General features: G+C 32.0%; 1 protein-coding gene across 1 annotated transcript in view; it reads left to right on the top strand.

The window, feature by feature from the left end:
• LOC139510403 (uncharacterized) overlaps positions 1-20,514 on the top strand; it is a 97,010-nt gene that overhangs the window by 23,597 nt on the left and 52,899 nt on the right. Inside the window, exons 2-4 of the mRNA XM_071296986.1 lie at positions 9,380-9,544; positions 14,616-14,774; positions 17,978-18,149. Coding sequence (XP_071153087.1) covers positions 9,380-9,544; positions 14,616-14,774; positions 17,978-18,149 — 496 coding nt within the window. The remainder of the gene's footprint in view (positions 1-9,379; positions 9,545-14,615; positions 14,775-17,977; positions 18,150-20,514) is intronic.

The raw sequence follows: 20,514 nt of genomic DNA on the forward strand, positions 1-20,514 counted from the left end.
GTATTTTCAGGAAATATAAAAAAAGAAAATAGAAAGAAAATGCTTTAAATTTATCGGGAATGAAAACCACATAAAGTTAAAAGAAATATAATGATTGGTAGCTATGAAACGGTGGTTTGAATATGATTGACATTGAAAGTCACTTTGAATCACTAAAATCATCATTGATAGATAGAATCTTAAATTCAGATATGTACCTTTAACATATTTACAAGGCTCAGGATAAAATGCCTAGCAGTTTATATGAATATGGATTATAATAATAAAGTCGATAAATATCTACCTAATGTTCAAAATATAGGCAACAGTAGTATACCGTTGTTCGAAATTCATAAATCGATTGAAAAAAAACAAATCCGGGCTACAAACTAAAACTGAGGGGAATACACCAAACATAAGAGGAGAACTACGACACAACAGAAACACAATATTCAAATGTAATACACACAGAAACGAACTTTAATATATCAAAGGCCATATTCCTGACTTGGTACAGGACATCTTAATAAAACCAAAATAGTGGGTTGAACCATGTTTTGTGGCATGGCAAACCTCCCGCTTTTATGGCAATATTGAATATAACATAAAATGACAATATTACATGATACGACTACAATACAAGTAAATGGGAGAAAATGTAGGACAGACAAACACACGAATAATTGCTTACAAAAGGTATCAGGTTTAAAATTTAATACGCCAGAAGTGCGTTTCGTCCACACAAGAATAACTAGTGACGCTCTCATAAAAAAAAAGTTCGAATGCCAAATCAAGTACAAAGAAGTTAACTTTTATAAAAATGACTATATAATATATATTAATGATTAAACCGGTGAATAACTACAACATAAAAACGGATAGATAAATAACCCAAACCACCATATAAAAATTCAAAGCCGCGTTAGCCAAATCGATAAACGCACAAATTTAAGTGACGTCACATTTAAATTTCTAAAAATCTCCAAAAAAATTGGATAGAATTGAAGGTTAGGTTTGTAATATTGATATAACATTAATTTCTAACAATGAAAATTACAATACTTCTCAATATCAAATTGTGGTAGTAGCTAATTAGTTCATTATCTAGCTATGTCGGAATTTCTTCTAAATCAACCTATTAACCAAATATATCGTATAAATTTAGTTATATCAAACTAAAATCTAATAAGTGAACCGGATGATTAATTATCTGTTCCATAACACAAGAATACAACAGAAAAAAATAAGATTACATTTTTTTATAAGAACGTATTAAAAAGCTGGATAAAAGTAGAAAAACAAACAGATAGTTAGTACGACAATCTGTTGTCATCCGTGAAAGAGTTATTTCATAAGGGTCAATCAATTCGTGGACGCATCCGTAAAATTGACAACGGGACAAATCAACTTCACCGCTGGGATCGCTTTGTTTTAAAGCTTCCTTTTATGCAGCAAAAATATATCAGGCAAATGATGATGGGAAATACAAGTTCTATAGTGACGCTATATATAGAATATCGTATACTTTGGAAGATTTATAAAGCGTATGCAGATGCTGCTTGAATGTTGCTACATAGAAATGAAAAGTTCACAATTGCGAAGCTGAAATCATCTATTTGTTTTCAATCGATCATCATTGTCAATTTCAAAACTTAAGTCTATATTAGGTAGACCTAATTGTATGTATTTTTTCCTTGTCTCAAGTTCAATGGGATAATTGCATTCAACATAAGTCACCAACTACTGAAATATTTAGGGAGAGAACATTATGTATGTAGTGAAAAGTAAGGTTAATGATTACTGCTAACAGTGGGAAAGCCACAGATCAGTTCTGCGCCTCCTTCCATATGACGTAACGGCCAAAAAATCAAGGGCGACAATCGCGATTTTTACATAGACGGCGACAGTATCGCGCCATCTCGGTAATTTGTTTACATCGTGTACGTGTGATTTTTCAAGAAATTTACTATTAAAGACAATTAAACTTGTGTCATTTCATCATTAATTAGTTATATAGGTAAGTTTTACAGGTGACTATGCTATATTTTCTTCTTAGGAGATTTTATTTTACAAGAAACAAACATCTGAAACTGGCAAGACACGTTGTTATTTTGGAAGATAAAAATATGGCGGGTGTTTTCCGCTTCTGAAAATAACTGACATATTCGCATCCTATTGGCTATTTAAATATAAAATGACCAAAAATAGTATCTATGAAGATAGGAGTCCCTAAATATTTGCATAAATACCCATCACTCCTTGCAAAATTGTAACTGAGGCTGCGAAAAGGAAGCACATAAATCGACGCCATTTTTCAACAGATTAAGGTTTCTGAGCTCACGAAATCCTACTATTATTACTTTTAATGGTTAGTAGAAAGATATCAACATTATCCATAACATAATTCATTGATCAGATCGGGTTATGGCTATATGTTTGCCTCTTTTAGGATGCTGAAATCCATTAAATTCCCCCAGACCACACGAAATAAACGCCCCTTTCTCAGCCCGAGACTTCAATTTTGCTTAAATTTTGGCATGTCAATGTTAGCTTTATAATTTTAATTAAATTATTACGGTTGTGTTAAGAATTTGTGTTGATTTCTTTGGTTGTCTCGAATAGTATAAAGGTTAATTAAATGGTTTTATATTATTATTTTTGAACCCAAAAAGTGTGTGACAAAAACAAAAACAAACAAAATAAAATTATAGGAAAAATATAACAACTACATTAAGTATAGTTTAATTTTATCCTAAACCTCTATCCATCATTTCTTACAGATAGTACAGGGTGAGGATTCACAAAATAGGGAACCAGGGGTGGATACAGCCATTTTGAAAAGGGGTTCCCTACCCAGGATAAAGGGGGGTTCCAACTAAATGTCCCCTTTCAAATGCATTGATTGTTCATAAAAAGGGGAGATTCCAATCCCGGAACCCTATCCCTGGATCCGCCACTGGGAACTATGGCTAAAAGTATAAAAAAAAATGGAGAACTATGACTAAAGGAACAAAGAATAGAGAAAATTGACTGTAATAAGGAATAGAGCAAATGACATGCTAGTCAAAATAATATGACGTCTGACAAGGCTATTTTATTTTTTATCTAGGACGCCTTCCTACGCATCCCAGAAAAAAATTATAAAATATCCTAGCCAGACGTCATAATATTATTTGAACTATTGATGTGCTAATTTATATATTGAGAAAAGAGAAATGATGGACAAAAAGTATAAAAAAAATAGAGACAAATGAGCGTAAAGAATAAATGAAAAAGTAATGGAAAACACCCCATCCAGACCCTTGTTTATCTGAACAACAAAACTATTATTTTTGCTGAATAGTGCATATAGGCATTTCCCATTTGAATGGTTTTACAGTAGTAATTTTAGGGCCCTTTTTAGCTTGTTGTTCGGTGTGAGCCAAGGCTCCGTGTTGAAGGCTGTACATTGACCTATAATGGTTTACTTTTATAATTTGTTATTTGGATGGAGAGTTGTCTCATTGGCACTAACACCACATCTTCCTATATCTATATAAAATATCTTTTAAAAGATTTCAGGTATATGAAATATTAACCAATAGGACAGTATAAATTCTGTCCCTCCTTCCATGCAAAAAAACCCAAATTATGTGATTTATTGTTGAATTTTATTGCCACATTCAGTATTGGCTAGGTGTTGTGGCCAGGTTTTATTGGTGGTGGATACATTTAATATCTATTACTGGTATGAAGAATTTAAGATATGAATGATTGAATGAAAAATTACCTTTTAAATAACAGATACATGTAAGATAATTTAATGTTGCATATTAAGTAATACTTTATTTAAACATTATTTAATATACCTATTAAAAAGATTGATATGTTATTATGTTCATGGATTTAAGATATTGAAGTAAATGAATAAATAAATAGAAAATTTGTGTTGCTGTATATGATTATTAACTTTTCTTGATGGAGGGCAGGACTTTTTCGGGATGTTTGGATTGGGTGTTTTTAAGCTCAGGATTTTCTTTCGTGATTTTTTTTTTTAAATTTGGGACCTCAGAAGATCATGTTTTAAGCCCGGGATTTTGGGATCAGGACCCCTGCAACATCCCCCACCTCCTTCTTTGACATACATTGTATAATATAAAGTCAGTAAAAATATATCAATTATTTACATCAAAAGTCTAAAATAATTTCTTTATTTTTATTGAATCATATAAACCTCCTTTTGATTATTTAAGATTAAAATAAGAAAGATTTCAATTTAAATTATCTTAAATGAAATGATAACACACATCTGAAAACAATCATAGTATATACATTATGAGATTTTCTCATGTTTAAAGGCTTTCATGTAGCAAAAAAATGCCTATATATCCACTCCAAATGAGTATTTTGGGATAGTTGTCTCATTGGCAATTATTCACATCTGATTAGTTTTCCATTAGTAAAATTCAAATAAAAAGCATTCAATTCCAATTTAAATGTGAACCTTCTCATTCTTGGACCACATAGAAATTTGTAGACAATTAAAATATATTATAATTTCATATAACAACTGTAGAAAAGTTCGAAATTATTTTCATTTGATAATATCATCTGCATATATTATATATTTTCAGATAACAATAGGAATAAGAAGAGCAGGATTTCTATTTTGAGGATTTGCATGTATGGGACAGAGGACTATTTGACTTGATTTTACTTTTAACTTGGACTTTTTAACAATAATACCCTTAAATTATTTAAAATATTTTATACGTATGTTTCATTTTAACATTATTTTTATGACTGTATTTATTTATCATTTAATAAACTTTTATTTCTAAACATTTTTATATTTTTAAATATATACAATGTGAAACACTCAACCATTTTATATTGATAACGTGGGGTAAATGTACATGAGACAATAATGCTGTTGCAATACAATAAAACTTATTGTCATTGAAAAACCTGAGATTCATAGATGCAAAGCTAGCATTTTCATAGGGGTCCCTTTTGTGGTTGATTAAATAGGGAATCACTGGAGCGGGCCCCTCTTAAGTCAGTCAGCAGCCCCCTAGAAAAAGTTCTGGATCCGTCACTGATATCAGGCATATACATGTATGTACTGTAGTATTTGAGACATAAAAAAAATCAAAGATATAAAAAGTAAACTTGATGGTCTTTGATGATTCATTAGGTGTGAAGGACTGAAATAGAAAGGTTTTAAAATCGTTCAGTTCTTCTAGACATAGTGAGGTATCCTTGAGGTCTCTCAAATGGCCTATCATGACGACTTTTCACTGTTTTTCTGAAGTGTGGTAACCCCTGCACCTAAATAAATCATTTTCAGTAGTCTCTCTTTTTTTCATACTTTTTTTATGAAAAGTCTAAACTAATATTCAAATTAGAAAAAAGAAAACTGAGCAACTTGAACCCACAACATACAATTGATATCAGGTGTTCTGGAAGAGTACGTAGATCCTGCTCCTTGTGTAGTATTAGGAATGAGATGTCTTGGTGCTCTTTTCCTATATGTTATCACATGATTTTGCAAATTATTGCAATTGTGTGCTTTTAAAGAATGGAGAAAAATGTGTGAAAAAGTATTATATTGCATAAAAATCAGCACACAGATATAGGAATGGTATGATTCTGATTAAACTATAGATCCTGTGTCCAAGCTTTGTTTTCTTGTAGATTTGTGTAAAACAAAAATGTGGGTCAAGCATTAATATCAATGCAACAAAACAGGATCCCCAAAATCAGAGTGAGACTCTCATATGCCAATTTCAAGTAGACCTTAGAAGTGATACAGCATTTTGTTAATGCTTTAAATGGTCATATAGCTCTGACATGTATTAAGAATTGGATGTACTAGGCATTGTGCATTCCTATTGAATGTTAATCTCAAGTTCTCAAGAGTTAAACATGCCCCACGGCCCAGACACACTCAAACATGAATGGTTAGTGTACACCATGTTGCTTGATATGCATGATAAGGACAGGACAGACATCAAGTTATCAACATGTGTGAGTGTCAACTTCCAACTTGCTTGGTTTTTTTTATATAAACAACAAGAACGAATACTTAAAATCAAGGATTTGTATAGTAAGACTTATACAAATCCTTGTTAAAATCAAGTGAAAATTATAGATGCATCAGATTAATATTTGTTGATGGGTACTTTTTTTAATTGACAAGTTGATTTCAGATTAATATTTCTGAATAAAAGAATGACTAACCATTACCCTACAAAAAATGGCTTAAAACAAAGATTAACTGAGTGCTTACACTTTGCACATGTGTAGGATTTTTATCCAGACAATAACTTTTGACTTACCCTTTCAGCTGAAATTTTTGAAAAGTTGGGAAAAAAAGGGGGTACTTCCAGACAACTGAAGTCATTTATATGGACAAATTCGTTCATAGATTAACCTAGTTTCAATGTACTACATACATCTGTTACACACTGCAGCATAATTAAATAACTACAGAAAATGTAATACTGCGAGGAGTTTGAGCAGTCTGAGCAACATGAAAAACATCAACAAATGACGGTGTAAAGCCTTCAACCCATCATCATTTTTAAGTAAAATATATTTAAAATCCTGGAAACATCATCACCCTTCATTGTCTCAATTAGTTTCGTGGTTAAAAACTGTTAAATATGACATAATTTGCTTAATTTTGCGCCGAAATAACTCCAAAAACGTTAGAAAAGTGTTGAATTTTGACCTCCGGTTGAAGTATTTATTATGTAAACAAGACTCAGAGTGACGGGGAATCCTATACATAGTCATGTGCCCATATGTTTCTGGGTCACATTTATTTATATCTCGACCAATGAAAAGCTTTAGGATGCATTTGTGTCAGTTCCTAGCAAACAGGGGGATTACCCGCGGTTTTTTGGAAATCTACGGAGGACGTCTTTTGATTTATCATATTTCAGTAACGCAGCACTTATTTTAATACCTATTTTGGCAGTCGTGTGACAAAATCTATTCTAATGAAAAATTAACCTCAAATACTGATGGATGTTTAGTTGTTTTAATAAATTTATTGTCTGAAGCACAAGCTATGTTTTTGTTTACACGCTGGTTACAGCGCCACCTCAAAAGTTTTAGATTATCTCCCCTTTCCCGCGTGACCACCGGAAGGAGCTTTTCAATGTCACTGGCTTTCCCACTGTAACGTCATTCTGTTTTCTTGCAAAGAAGTTCCTGACGTGTATGAATTCAGCCTCATATGAAAAAGGTACAAGTAAAAAGAGAGGAGTACAGTTTCTTCCGAAGAGAATGCCGATGGTTGGTTGAAAAACATGCTGAGAATTAAGAAATCAAACATCTTAATCATGTGATTTTCAGATAAGTTTTTGTTTGAATCGATTTTTTTTTTGACAAACTACGATTTATCTCTTCTTTGCAAAAAGATACTTTCATTCTTTTCCATAAAACAAAGCTGAACTTACTCCTAAACTTCGTTTTCTAGTTTATAAACGGGAATTATTGTGTAAAGCGTAAACAGGTAAAATGTGTCTCAGATTGAATGTACTCTATAGTTTATGATTAAGTATCAAAATCTGATTCACTCCATCTCTAAATAAGGTAGTTTCACACTAACTTTGATTGCTGATAAAATTAAAAGTTAATGTTTATTAACATATTTATTTCATTTATATCTTTTTTAATCAAAATCGACACAGAGGAATGACTCACACTAAAATCTATGAAAAACAAGTTGATATCAACTTCCCAATTATCAATTGTTTCTCATTTCTCAGTAGTAACAAACCCTCTGCTTCGTTGGTGGGTATTAACATAACTTAATTGATACGTTATGATCGTGCAAGCTCACACTATACTGACTTTCTTGTACAGAAGTTTGTTTCTTTCGCAGAAACTGCCCCATCACGAATTAGTTGATCTATACGATGTGTTTGTGTCTAAGCTAACTGACATGTTTACCACGTCTTAGATTAGGGTTAAACATATAAGTTGTCTGTCTGCTGAGTACCGAACGTGACCTATTACCGAATATGATTGTTATACCGAGTGTGAATAAGCATTGCTTTACGACGTGTCTCGGTATTTTGTACATTCAACATTCATGTATTAATTATGACGTTTCTGTTAAAACTTCGGTTGGTTAATGTGTTATGTTATTTCGTGTGTAGTCTAACTAGTTACAAAATAGCCATCATTGTCATTAAAATTGTTTGGACTGGTATTGTGAAAATAGTTGTAGAAAGTTTTCAATTAAAATTGAGAATGGAAATGGGGAATGTGTCAAAGAGACAACAACCCGACCAAATAAAAAACAACAGCAGAGGGTCACCAACAGGTCTTCAATGTAGCGAGAAATTCCCGCACCCGGAGGCGTCCTTCAGCTGGCCCCTAAACAAATATATACTAGTCCAGTGATAATGAACGCCATACTAATTTCCAAATTGTAAACAAGAAACTAAAATTAAAATAATACAAGACTAACAAAGGCCAGAGGCTCCTGACTTGGGACAGGCGCAAAAATGCGGCGGGGTTAAACATGTTTGTTGCATGTTCTTTACGAAAATTCGTCACTGCTGTTGATGTCCTGTGGTATCTGTAATTGATGGAAGATATTTGTTATTTTTCTGCTGTTTGTATGTTGTGTCAACTATTATATAGATATAGGAAGATGTGGTATGAGTGGTATACATTTGTTTTTGCGTTTCCCTGTGTGGTGTATTTATGTCACGTAGTATAGTCATTTAAGCGATATGTTTCAACATTGTGGTATAAGCGTGAGGATTGACTAGCCATATATCAGGTTCAATGCACCATTTTTTCTTAAAATGTCCTGTTCCAAGTCAGGAACATGGAAGTTATTATCAAGTAATTCGTTTCTCTGTACGCTGGCATTTTTTTTTATTTCAGTGTTAGTGTCGTTCCTTTTTTTCCCTCTTCAATTTGTGTTTCCCTCAGTGTTTTGTTTTTAACCCGCATTCGTTTTTTGTCAATCAATCTATGACTTTTGAACACAGGTAAACTACTGTTGCCTTTATTTATTTTGATTTATCCATGTCTTAGAGTTGAAAATATTAAAATAAAGTACCTGAAGGTTCCAGAAATGATCAGAGTGTTGTGGCAAATATATACGTCAAGTGTAATTCTTAACTTAAGCTACCAAGTTATGTTTTATGTCAGTAAATTGGCTTATAGCTTTAAAACGCATTCTGAAAACAAATAACAACAAAAATCCAATTATATTTACTTATAGGAGATAACAGCTTTTTAATATAATTATGAGTGCTTTTGTATTGACATGGTCCAAGGCTTTAACGATAATACATAAGGTCGACTGTAGATTGTTTTATATTTGAACATAAATGCTATGATCATTTGATTGTTATCTTATGCGTATTATGTGTTTTATACTTCACAGATGTTTGTCGGGGTTTTCTTCGTATTTGTTACTATACTGACCTCTGTTTATGGATCATGTCAAAGTTTGGACGGACAAAGCGTACCATGGTGGATACTATACCAACAGAAAGAAAGACCATTCTTTCACCAGTATGTCGATAGTACCAACTCACATAGAATAAAGGTATTCACAATGGAATTTATTCAGAATAACATACGACAAAATAAAGGGAGAGAGTTTAAGACAAAGATAGAGAAAATAGTTGGTTTTAATATAAGTTAATAGTGTTATTGATAATGAATGTTAATAAATTCATGAAAAATTCTAGCCTAATAATTTGGTATTGTAACCTTAAGTTTGTAGTACGACTAATTATCTTTATAGTCAATTAATAGTTATAAAAATAAATTGAATCATTTTCATCAAAACGTTATTTAAATTATGATAATGCACAAGATTTAGAAGGGGAAAAGTGTTATAAATGAAATCAACGCGAAAAAAACAGCAGAGACATATTGCACAACATCGAATTTCTATTTAGAAAAACAAATACACATGATTCAATAACTATTAGAAAACAACTTAATCCCGGAATTGGTGAAATAGAAATTTTCAGATTCGCAATGTTATAACCGTAAAAATATCCCCTAATAGGGATGTTCACTTCATTAAAATACAATTATGTTTTATTTCAACTATATGCATATTGAGTTCATTGTTTGTTTAAAAAAAATGGTATATAACTGTGAATACATGAAGCAGAAAGAACCTTAATTTCTTGAATAAAAAATGGAAGGTCTAGTCAAATTGAAACTACATGTAAAATGAATAAGCAATAAAAAAGCAAAATTACAAACTAAAAAAACCCTTAATTAATGACTTTAATTCAAGATGCTATATTTGTTTAATTGTCATTTTTTTAATGGTTTTAAAGCTATTTCAACATTTAAACCGCTCGTCTATCAATATTTTCCAGAGCTAAGCAATTTATTCTCGCAATCAAACAGAATGCGTTATACAGATATTAAAATACATGAAGAAGTGGGTTATATGTTAACTAGACAGGAATTCAACAAACATATTAAGAATTTGATCGGTACTTGCAGACATACTACGAGCAGATATTCCTATCGATAAATAATACAATATTGAAATGAATTGGAGAACACATTTGTTTGACTGAAGGCGTTTGTTCTTCTTTTTATGCTTTTATTCTCAATTTTATTTTGTAATTTTCAAAATCTAAAAAGTCTAATTAATTTGATAATTTGTGTTTGATATTGAATTGCATTTTTGACATGGTAAATTTTGTTTTTCAACGCATAAACCTCTACATATATTAAGTTTAAAATATTTACATACTTTAATCTGCTACAATTTTCGCAGCGCTGCAGAAAATAAAAATAGAAAGATTAGATACGTCTACGCAAATTGCATCTGTATATGTTGAAGTGAGGTATTCTTAGTTTTACTCTTGTGAGAAGAAACGAAGAATCAGACCAGTTCATTAGGTAACAAAAATGCAAAATGTTGGCCAATGTTTTATTTGACTCCCTTTTATAGTTACATTTGTATCGACGTCAACGCCTAAAATTGTCATTGTGTTTTCTTCAGACTTAATCAACACTTTTCTTACCTACGTGTATCTATGATTCCATACAAAAGTTTCCAAGTTGTGTGTTATTATGTAGATGTATCCTTATTTATTATATAGTTCTATCATTATAACTTTGAATCCATAAGAAAACATGTGTTTTAACCGACCTGATTCTGTATTGAGGAGTACCGAAATAGTCAATTTGCCAATTACCGATTTGATTCTGTTACTAGTTCTTTATCGGACAAAATTGGCTATTGCCAAAGCAAAGCATGGTGCATTGAAAGTGATGTATCGGCAGTTTAACAAATTTCCCAGGGAAAATAATTTATGTTGTCAAAAATATTAAGCTTAACAACTAATTATTGTAATTAAAAGATTTGAAAACCTTGAAGATTACTCACATCACGCACATGTAAATTTGCTCTTTCTGCTAACTCTTCATTGTAAATAAAAAATAATATCCCTCATAAGGGAGACAACTAAAAAAGGGATCTTTAATTACAGGGTCAATAACTGGATTTGGCAAATAGACTATTGCACCTTCGCTTTTATTCACATCCGTAAACATCGATTAACAGATGTTTTGTTTTATTTCTCAATATATTTAGAACAGTTTAACAAAAGCCTATGCTTACTTTTATGGTTTTTGAAAATTGATGCCTGTTAAAAGTAAAATCACAAAAATACTGAACTTCGAAGAAATTCAACATGGAAAGTCCCTAATCAAATGGCAAAATCAAATGATAAAACGCATCAAACGAATGAACAACAACTATCATATTCCTGACTTGGTACAGGCATTTTCAAATGTAGAAAATGTTGGATGAATTTTGTTTTATAGCCCTAGATCATTCACTTGTATGACAGTCGCATCAAATTCCATTATACAATGATGCGTGAATAAAAAAGACATAATAGGAACAAATGGCGAAATAAGTGTACAGCAGTCACTCCCGTATCTTCGCTAGCCAAGGGTTACGATCCACTACCGTTCTCTTCACCCTTGGCAGATGAAGCCAACATTTGTGAAAACAATGTTGCGCCATCAATCGGAAGATTAAAGTCACGCCCATTCCGAATACATTATTCCTGACCAATGGAAGCGCTTGAACTCTTCAATTTGGAGGTAAAACACGGTAGCGTCTAGATTATACACACTTGATAATGCCGGAAACGAAAATATACGTCAACATCCATGCATTTGTGCATGAAAAATACACAGGAACTTCTACTAGTTGATTAAAAACATTCAAGTTGTCACTAAATATAGTCGTATGTTTATAGAATGTAAAGACTTGTTGCACAATGAAAACGGGGCAATTGTTTACTAACACTTTCTACATTTACACGAGATCATGTTATAGGAGCTTTTTGATTGGATGCAGCGAGTTTCGACAGCTACCAATGAAATCCTTACCTTGTGTCTCCGAAATTTTATCTCAAACCGCCAAGGGTGAAGAGAACGGGAGTGGATCGTAACCCTTGGCTAGCGAAGATGTCATCACCGAGTCACAATCTTTTAGACATTTGAGACATAAATCCCCTAAAATTTGACCTTTTGTGGACGTCGGATTCGACATATCCGTAGGCACTACTTTTTCAGTGAATACTGCATCGGTTGATGGTACTGGAATGGTTAGTGAATAAATAAATATATCAAGCTATGTTGAAAGACGTGAATAATGACAATCATAATAGTTATCAAAGGTACCAGGATTATAATTAAGTACGCCAGACGCGCGTTTCGTCTAAACTTTTGTTAACAGGAAATTTATAAAAAAAAATGACCACATTATTGATATTCATGTAAACACCGAAGTGTTGACTACTGGGCTGGGGATACCCTCGGGGACGAAACGTCCACCAGCAGTGGCATCCACCCAGTGGTGTAAATAGTTATCAAAGGTACCATGATTATAATTTAGTACGCCAGACGCGCGTTTCGTCTACATAAGACTCATCAGTGACGCTCATATCAAAATATTTATAAAGCCAAACAATTACAAAGTTGAAGAGCATTGAGGATCCAAAATTCCAAAAAGTTGTGCCAAATACGGCTAAGGAAATCTATGCCTGGAATAAGAAAATCCTTCGTTTTTCGAAAAATTTAAACTTTTGTTAACAGGAAATTTATAAAAAAAAAATTACCACATTATTGATATTCATGTCAACACCGAAGTGTTGACTACTGGGCTGGGGATACCCTCGGGGACGATACGTCCACCAGCAGTGGCATCGACCCAGTGGTGTAAATAGTTATCAAAGGTACCAGGATTATAATTTAGTACGCCAGACGCGCGTTTCGTCTACATAAGACTCATCAGCGACGCTCATATCAAAATATTTATAAAGCCAAACAATTACAAAGTTGAAGAGCATTGAGGATCCAAAATTCCAAAAAGTTGTGCCAAATACGGCTAAGGAAATCTATGCCTGGAATAAGAAAATCCTTAGTTTTTCGAAAAATTTGAACTTTTGTTAACAGGAAATTTATTAAACTATACATTTTGTTTTGTCTCTTAGAAAATGTGTCAGATTTCCGCTGCATTTTTTGTTTGTTTGCTAAATGGGTGCAATTTTGTTCTGTGACATTAAATTCCGTGCAATAAAGTTTTATCGTGATCATTTGATAACATCTTTTAAAATGATCCCACCATTATTAGAAAATAATTGAAAAATGACAGAACAGTATCAAATTGATATCTTGATTAAATAAAGTATTTAAGGGTGTTTAAATGAAAACAGGTTTCTAATGTTTTACTTTTACTACAATTAGTTCAGGAAAAAAATATCTGTTCGAAACAGAGGGAAACGTGTGACGGTTGTAAATGCCATGGGCATTTAAAGAAAAATAAGCTGATGTGCTGTGATAACCATTGACAGTTTTATATACTATACTGTTAATTATAGTATTTTGTTTGTTTCAACAGATCAAAAGAATGAGAAAACGTAATTAAAATCTGTTTTCGCAATAATTAAATCCGCTAAACATGTCTGTCACACCTTTTGACAACACAACAATCAGATGCTAATTAGTTACGAGCTTATGTATTGATATGTGTCATAATCCAAACAATATGCCATATCAAAATAAATCACTTTCACAAGGATATTTGTATATCTGTATTGATCAAAACCTTCAATTTTTAGCATGCCTCGATTTGCATCTAATAAATTTACGTTCATTAAAAGTTCCGTGTACTTTCGTTTGGGGTACTCGTGCATAATTGTTATCAGTTATCTCTCAGTCAATCAATGCTGTGTTACTTTCATCTATAACAAAGGGATACAGTTATATTTTTGTGTGTATTTTCTCATTCAGCGAAAATTATACACAGTGAAAATTGAACATGCCCATTTTGTCATGGAATCGCGAAAAAAGCCGATGCAAAAATAACCGGATATACGGTATGCAAGTATACCGATTTCTGGAACCAAATAAAAAATAGAGATTCTTATTCACAAATGAAATGAAAATGATACCTTATTACCAATACATCAGCTAAACATTTTTTGCTTTCTTGTGAACTTTAATGTAAAAGAAATGCCAACATAAAGTCTCATAGACTCAAAGATAAATAAATCTTATCATCAACTGTCAAATTTGAAAAAGTCTTAAGTTTATTAACTTTTATTTGATATTTTGTTTTCAAGGAACATTATCCAGAAAGAAGAGACAGTGTTTTATCGAGAGCCATGTCATCTGTGATAGACAAAGAAGAGGCAGAGTATATCATATACTCCAGTGATCTCAAAAATGTAAAAGATATTGCAGGAAAAACAAGTATACCAACATATTCAAAATGGATGCATGTAAGTAAAGCAGCGTGTATTTCTTTATATTTAAAATCAAGCAAAATTGAACATGAAATGTGACATTATAATAACATCTTTTACCAATATTTCTAATCTTTTTTCAAGAAAAACATTGGCATTAGGTAATTCTTAAAGATTCATATTTGCCGGCTTTTGTCAAAATAGTTATCACAACTTCTTTATAATGCAAAATAAAGGCAACAGTAGTATACCCCTGTTCGATAGTCATAAATCGATTAAAAGAAAACAAATCCGGGTTACAAAGTAAAAATGAGGTAAACACATCAACTAGAAGAGAAAAACAACGAAACAACATAAAAACTAAAGCAAAGACGGAAACATCCACCTCAAATCACGAAATACCTGTGGAATATTTGAACCTGATCATGTGCGTCCACAAATTATTTAACAACCCTTTGCGCTAATCGCAAGTCAGTCAACATTGTTACAAAAAAAAAACACGAAAAAATTAATCATCACGATATAGAAAAGCATTTTAGATAAATAAAAAGCTTTTTACCCACGTTATTATTTCATAATCGATAAACAAGATGATTAACAAACAAAAACTGATGGGATCACACGAACCCTTTTATAAGTGAGACAGTGTTATCGTCTGAGAAAGCGTTGCTATGCAACCACCACTTGGCCTGCAAATCCCAAATAATCACAAATTTCACAATCGGAAATAGGACATAGTAGGTACAATCATATATTACCAAAAAAATCATCTTGTCGAACTCACTCAGGAATATGACAATTGTTCTTTATTTATTTCATGTGTTTGAGCTTTTGATTTGCGAAATAGTTTAGGATGGAAATCACGATAAAAAAAAAACTTAGAAACAAGTATAAACTCCAAAGACACGACAAAAGGTGCGACACAAGGTGCTCCGAAAGCGTCATCTGCTTGGGTTAATTACCACGCAATTTGCCCTACAACCCCAGTTTAACACACTTTGTGTATGGGGGTGGGTGCGATTACCAACATAATGGCAGTTTTTTGTAGAAGTGTTTATACGGTACTTGTCTATCTCAAATTCATGTATTTGGTTTTGATGTTATATTTGTTATTCTCGTTGGATTGTGTCTAATGCTTGGTCCGTTTCTGTGTGTGTTAGTTACATTGAAGTGTTGTTTCGTTGTTCTCCTCTTATATTTATACGTTTTTCTCAGTTTTAGTTTGTTATCCCGATTTTGTTTTTTGTCCATGGATTTATGAGTTTGAGCCCAGTAGTCAACACTTCGGTGTTGACATGAATATCAATATTGTGGTCATTTTTATATAAATTTCCTGTTTACAAAAGTTTGAATTTTTCGAAAAACTAAGGATTTTTTTATTCCAGGCATAGATTACCTTAGCCGTATTTGGCACAAATTTTGGAATTTTGGATCCTCAATGCTCTTCAACTTTGTACTTGTTTGGCTTTATAAATATTTTGATATGAGCGTCACTGATGAGTCTTATGTAGACGAAACGCGCGTCTGGCGTACTAAATTATAATCCTGGTACCTTTGATAACTATTGAACAGCGGTATACTACTGTTGCCTTTATTTATGCACGTTTTGAATTAACCCTGGAATTCGGCATTTAAAAAAATATTTTCACAAAACGTCAAAATACCGTAATCAGCTTTGGTTTGATGGATCAGATACCCATTCTGTAATCTAAAAAATTCTAACTAATCGTTAGTGAGATTTACAATATTATAACGAACCTTTATAGTTTTAAACTTGTTTGGTCAACGCAACCAAAACTTGTTTACCAAATGATTTATACTGTGAAAGCAATTTAGTTACTTAATTGAGAACACAAAATAACTTACTTTGTTTATTTATTCATATCCAAATGATATCTTCTTTTTTTATTTAAATTTAGGACATATTCTTTCTCATACTCAAAACCGTGTTCGTTTATACATGTACTACAGTAACCGACACCTAATTGACTTCTATAATATGATATTGACTCTTAGTACACTAATTTGGTGCACCAACATTTACCTCCTTTTTAGTTAAAAACTTTCTTATATCCTAATCTACGGCATGATCTGTAAAAACCCAAATAGTAAAGACTGTTTCAAATTATTAAATATTTGTAATTACGTGATTGCACGTCTAATACAGTAAGCAAACAATTACCGCAAAACAAAATTGAATATTAGATCTTCCGATACCAGTATAGTCGTCTTCTCTGAGATTTCTCTACTGCGTTTTATTCTAGATTTTGACATTCAGTGTGAAAGAGAATGAGAACAGGTAATGCAATGCATAACAGGAGAATTTTCCCTCTCAACGAAATTTGGCTCGTTTATTTAGGAGTTCATACGATTTCCTTATGGGTAGTTATCCTTGATTTGTCGTTATAGGAGATCTACGATAATGTTGCCTTATGTTTGTTATCGTGAAACATCTTCAAAGACAAATCTTATAACAGGATTACACACTTTGTCTAGAGATAATTGATGTGTTAAACGGAGCGATTACCGAGTAAGATCCCCAGTTTACACATCAATGACCTCTTAAAAATATGTTTTTAATCCTTATAGTTCTTTCACGATTTTTATTTATCATTTGTTTCTTTAATGGCTACTATAATTATCAATCAAATGCACAATTGAAATGTCGTAACTAATGAGTTTTGACTTTTTATAATTCATAAATGTGCGATAAATTCAACAGAATCTAAAATAAAATAGCATTTACCTCAAAAACTTTATTTCAATGAGATGTCATCCAATTTGAAGCGTACAAGTAACAGAACCATTTTTTTTCTTGAACGTTTTCATTCGTATGACATTGCGTTTTGCCATGACGTAAATTCGTTAAATAATTCATGAAAATTGTCGGAATTCTTTTTTTAATTTTAGTTTTATACATTTGTTTACCTTAAGGTAAATGCTTTATTACTTTTTTTGTTATCTATATTTGCATGTGAATAGAATGAAATGTTATATATTTCTTTTTTAATCTCAATTTGCTGAAAATTATAGATATGTAAAGCAAATAAGAATTGTATTTTTATTTACTTATATATAAGACTTATTAGTTGCGAGGTAAAATAATATGTAAAGTAAACAAATGTATAACAAAATACGCCGGAGGTCATAGAGTACTTGGGAAGCAGAATATAGATTAAACAGCAAAAGATTTAAACGGGTATATTATATATTTTTAATATGTAATATTATGTAAACAGGGCATCCTTGGAACAACTTCATCATGGAATTCCGGATTTTGGATATTACACAACAACTTGTTATTTCCTGCTTTAACAAACGGCGCCTTAGCGGTACCAGGATCGAAGGCATGGTATGCAACAACCGTCGGGGATATTAGTGTTGATCTCTTCTATATATGTTTAACTGCAGGTAATAAGTCATATAACGGTAAAATTTAATCAATCATTTAAATAAATATTAATACTTTTATCAACTTTAAATTGTCTATTTTTTTCTATATTTTGTTAAATTAAAATTAACATCAGGATATGAATTATTGGAATATAACTTCACTGTTATGATTCTTTTGTTTTTTAAGTACTAAATAGCTTTTTGTCTTTGGCATCAGTTCGTGATAAATAGAACCGAACTTATAATGATAGTCCATCGAAACTTATTACAGAATTGTTTTGTTAAGCGTTTGTCCTGGGATCCAATAGAGTTTTTCTGCGTATTATATGACTCAATTAGATAACTGCATTGTTGCAATAACAAGGTTTGTAGTATCCTAATTCAAATGATGACACATCAATACCAGATGGAAAACGTCAACACATGATTCCTCAAAGCTATGTTTTTTTTAACTCTCATAGCAGGTCCACTAATATACGAAGTTTTTAATTTGATGATTCATAAAATTGAGAATGGAAATGGGGAATGTGCCTAAGAGACAACAACCCGACCATAGAAAAAAACAACAGCAGAAGGTCACCAACAGGTCTTTAATGTAGCGAGAAATTCCCGCACCCGGAGGCGTCCTTCAGCTGGCCCCTAAACAAATATATACTAGTTCATTGATAATGAACGCCATACTAATTTCCAAATTGTACACAAAAACTAAAATTAAAATAATACAAGACTAACAAAGGCCAGAGGCTCCTGACTTGGGACAGGCGCAAAAATGCGGTGGGGTTAAACATGTTTGTGAGTTATCACTCCCCCCCCTATACCTCTAGCCAATGTAGAAAAGTAAACGCATAACAATACGCACATTAAAATTCAGTTCAAGAGAAGTCCAAGTCTGATGTCAGAAGATGTAACCAAAGAAAATAAACAATTCATCATATGAACATCAGGCACAATCCTTCTCGTTAGGGGTTTAGTATCATACCATCATAACATATATGAGAAGAACATAACCCATGTCATACCAACAACTGGTTTTTGAATAAATGTGTTTAGTTTCGATGCAAAGACCCTATAAGTGAATCAATATTAACGCCAAAATATGCAATCTTTAATGACCTGACAACAGTATCGTAACTATATCCCTTCTTAATAAGTCTATTCAAAGGTTTTGTTAGTTTTTGAGGTGAATACTGACACCTTTGTGCTTCATAAAGAATATTTTCATAAACAAATTGGATGTGAAATACCTGAACGTATAAGAAGTCTGCATGTTGAGCTATATTTACGAATGATATCCTGATACCGATGATAAAATTTAGTAAATGTTTTGACTAGTTTGTGATAGCGAAAACCCTGGTGTAATAATTTTTCAGTAATACATAAATTTCTCTCGTTAAAATCTAAAACATTGTTACATACACGAGCGAATCGTACAAGTTGAGATATATAAACACTTAAGATGGTGACAAGGGAACTTCACCATCTAAAAGTGGATAATTAACGATAGGAAATGAAAAATCATCTCTTTCACCATAAATTTTAGTATTCAGCTTTCCGTTAGTGATATAGATATCAAGATCGAGGAAAGGGCAGTGGTCATTGTTAGTATTAGCTTTATTTAAAGTAAGTTCAGCAGGATAAATTTCTTTTATATACATACTGAAGACGTTTTTAAAGAAAGGAGATAATCAAGAAGATAATAAAAAAATCAATAGCCCAATAAAAACAAAATACAATATGGACAAAACACAAAACGAAGAAAAAGATCTATAAATTAACTTATTCAGTTTTCGTTTTAATAAATTGTCTTAATCAGTTGGACATGTGCAACAACGGGATCATGTCTATAAACCTTTGTGAACTGATTACATTCCATAATGGTCAACCAAATCGTGATGGCAACCAAAGAAAAATCATAAATGATGAATTCATATACCTTAATACAGACTTCAAAATTGAAATTATGTGCCCTGTAAAAATACACATTTTCTTATATGTGTGTTATACCTGTTTAAACCATTCATTAAACCAACTAGAAAGTTCCGTCACAAACAAAAATGTAGGTTTGTTTTTAAACCAAAAATTATAAATAAAAAAGAACAGTTAATTTTAAAGTAATATTTATCTTATCGTTATAACTTCTTTTCTTTTTATTTGATGATGATTTTAATCAAATTGGTATCCGGTTATTTTATCTTTCACTCTATAATCTTTGCCAGCCGTAAACATTAAATCATTTTATAGTAATGAGTTATCCGGTACTGAAAAAGCGTAGCTTTTGTTCATCTTGGGCTGCGTCCAGTACAGCACAATTTAACCATCTTATCCCTCTGCCGGATGAAAGGTCATAACTCCCTTCACACCATCCGAAGATTGTTGTCGAGGA

Source organism: Mytilus edulis, chromosome 2 (assembly GCF_963676685.1).
Source record: "Mytilus edulis chromosome 2, xbMytEdul2.2, whole genome shotgun sequence".
NCBI lineage: Eukaryota > Metazoa > Mollusca > Bivalvia > Mytilida > Mytilidae > Mytilus > Mytilus edulis.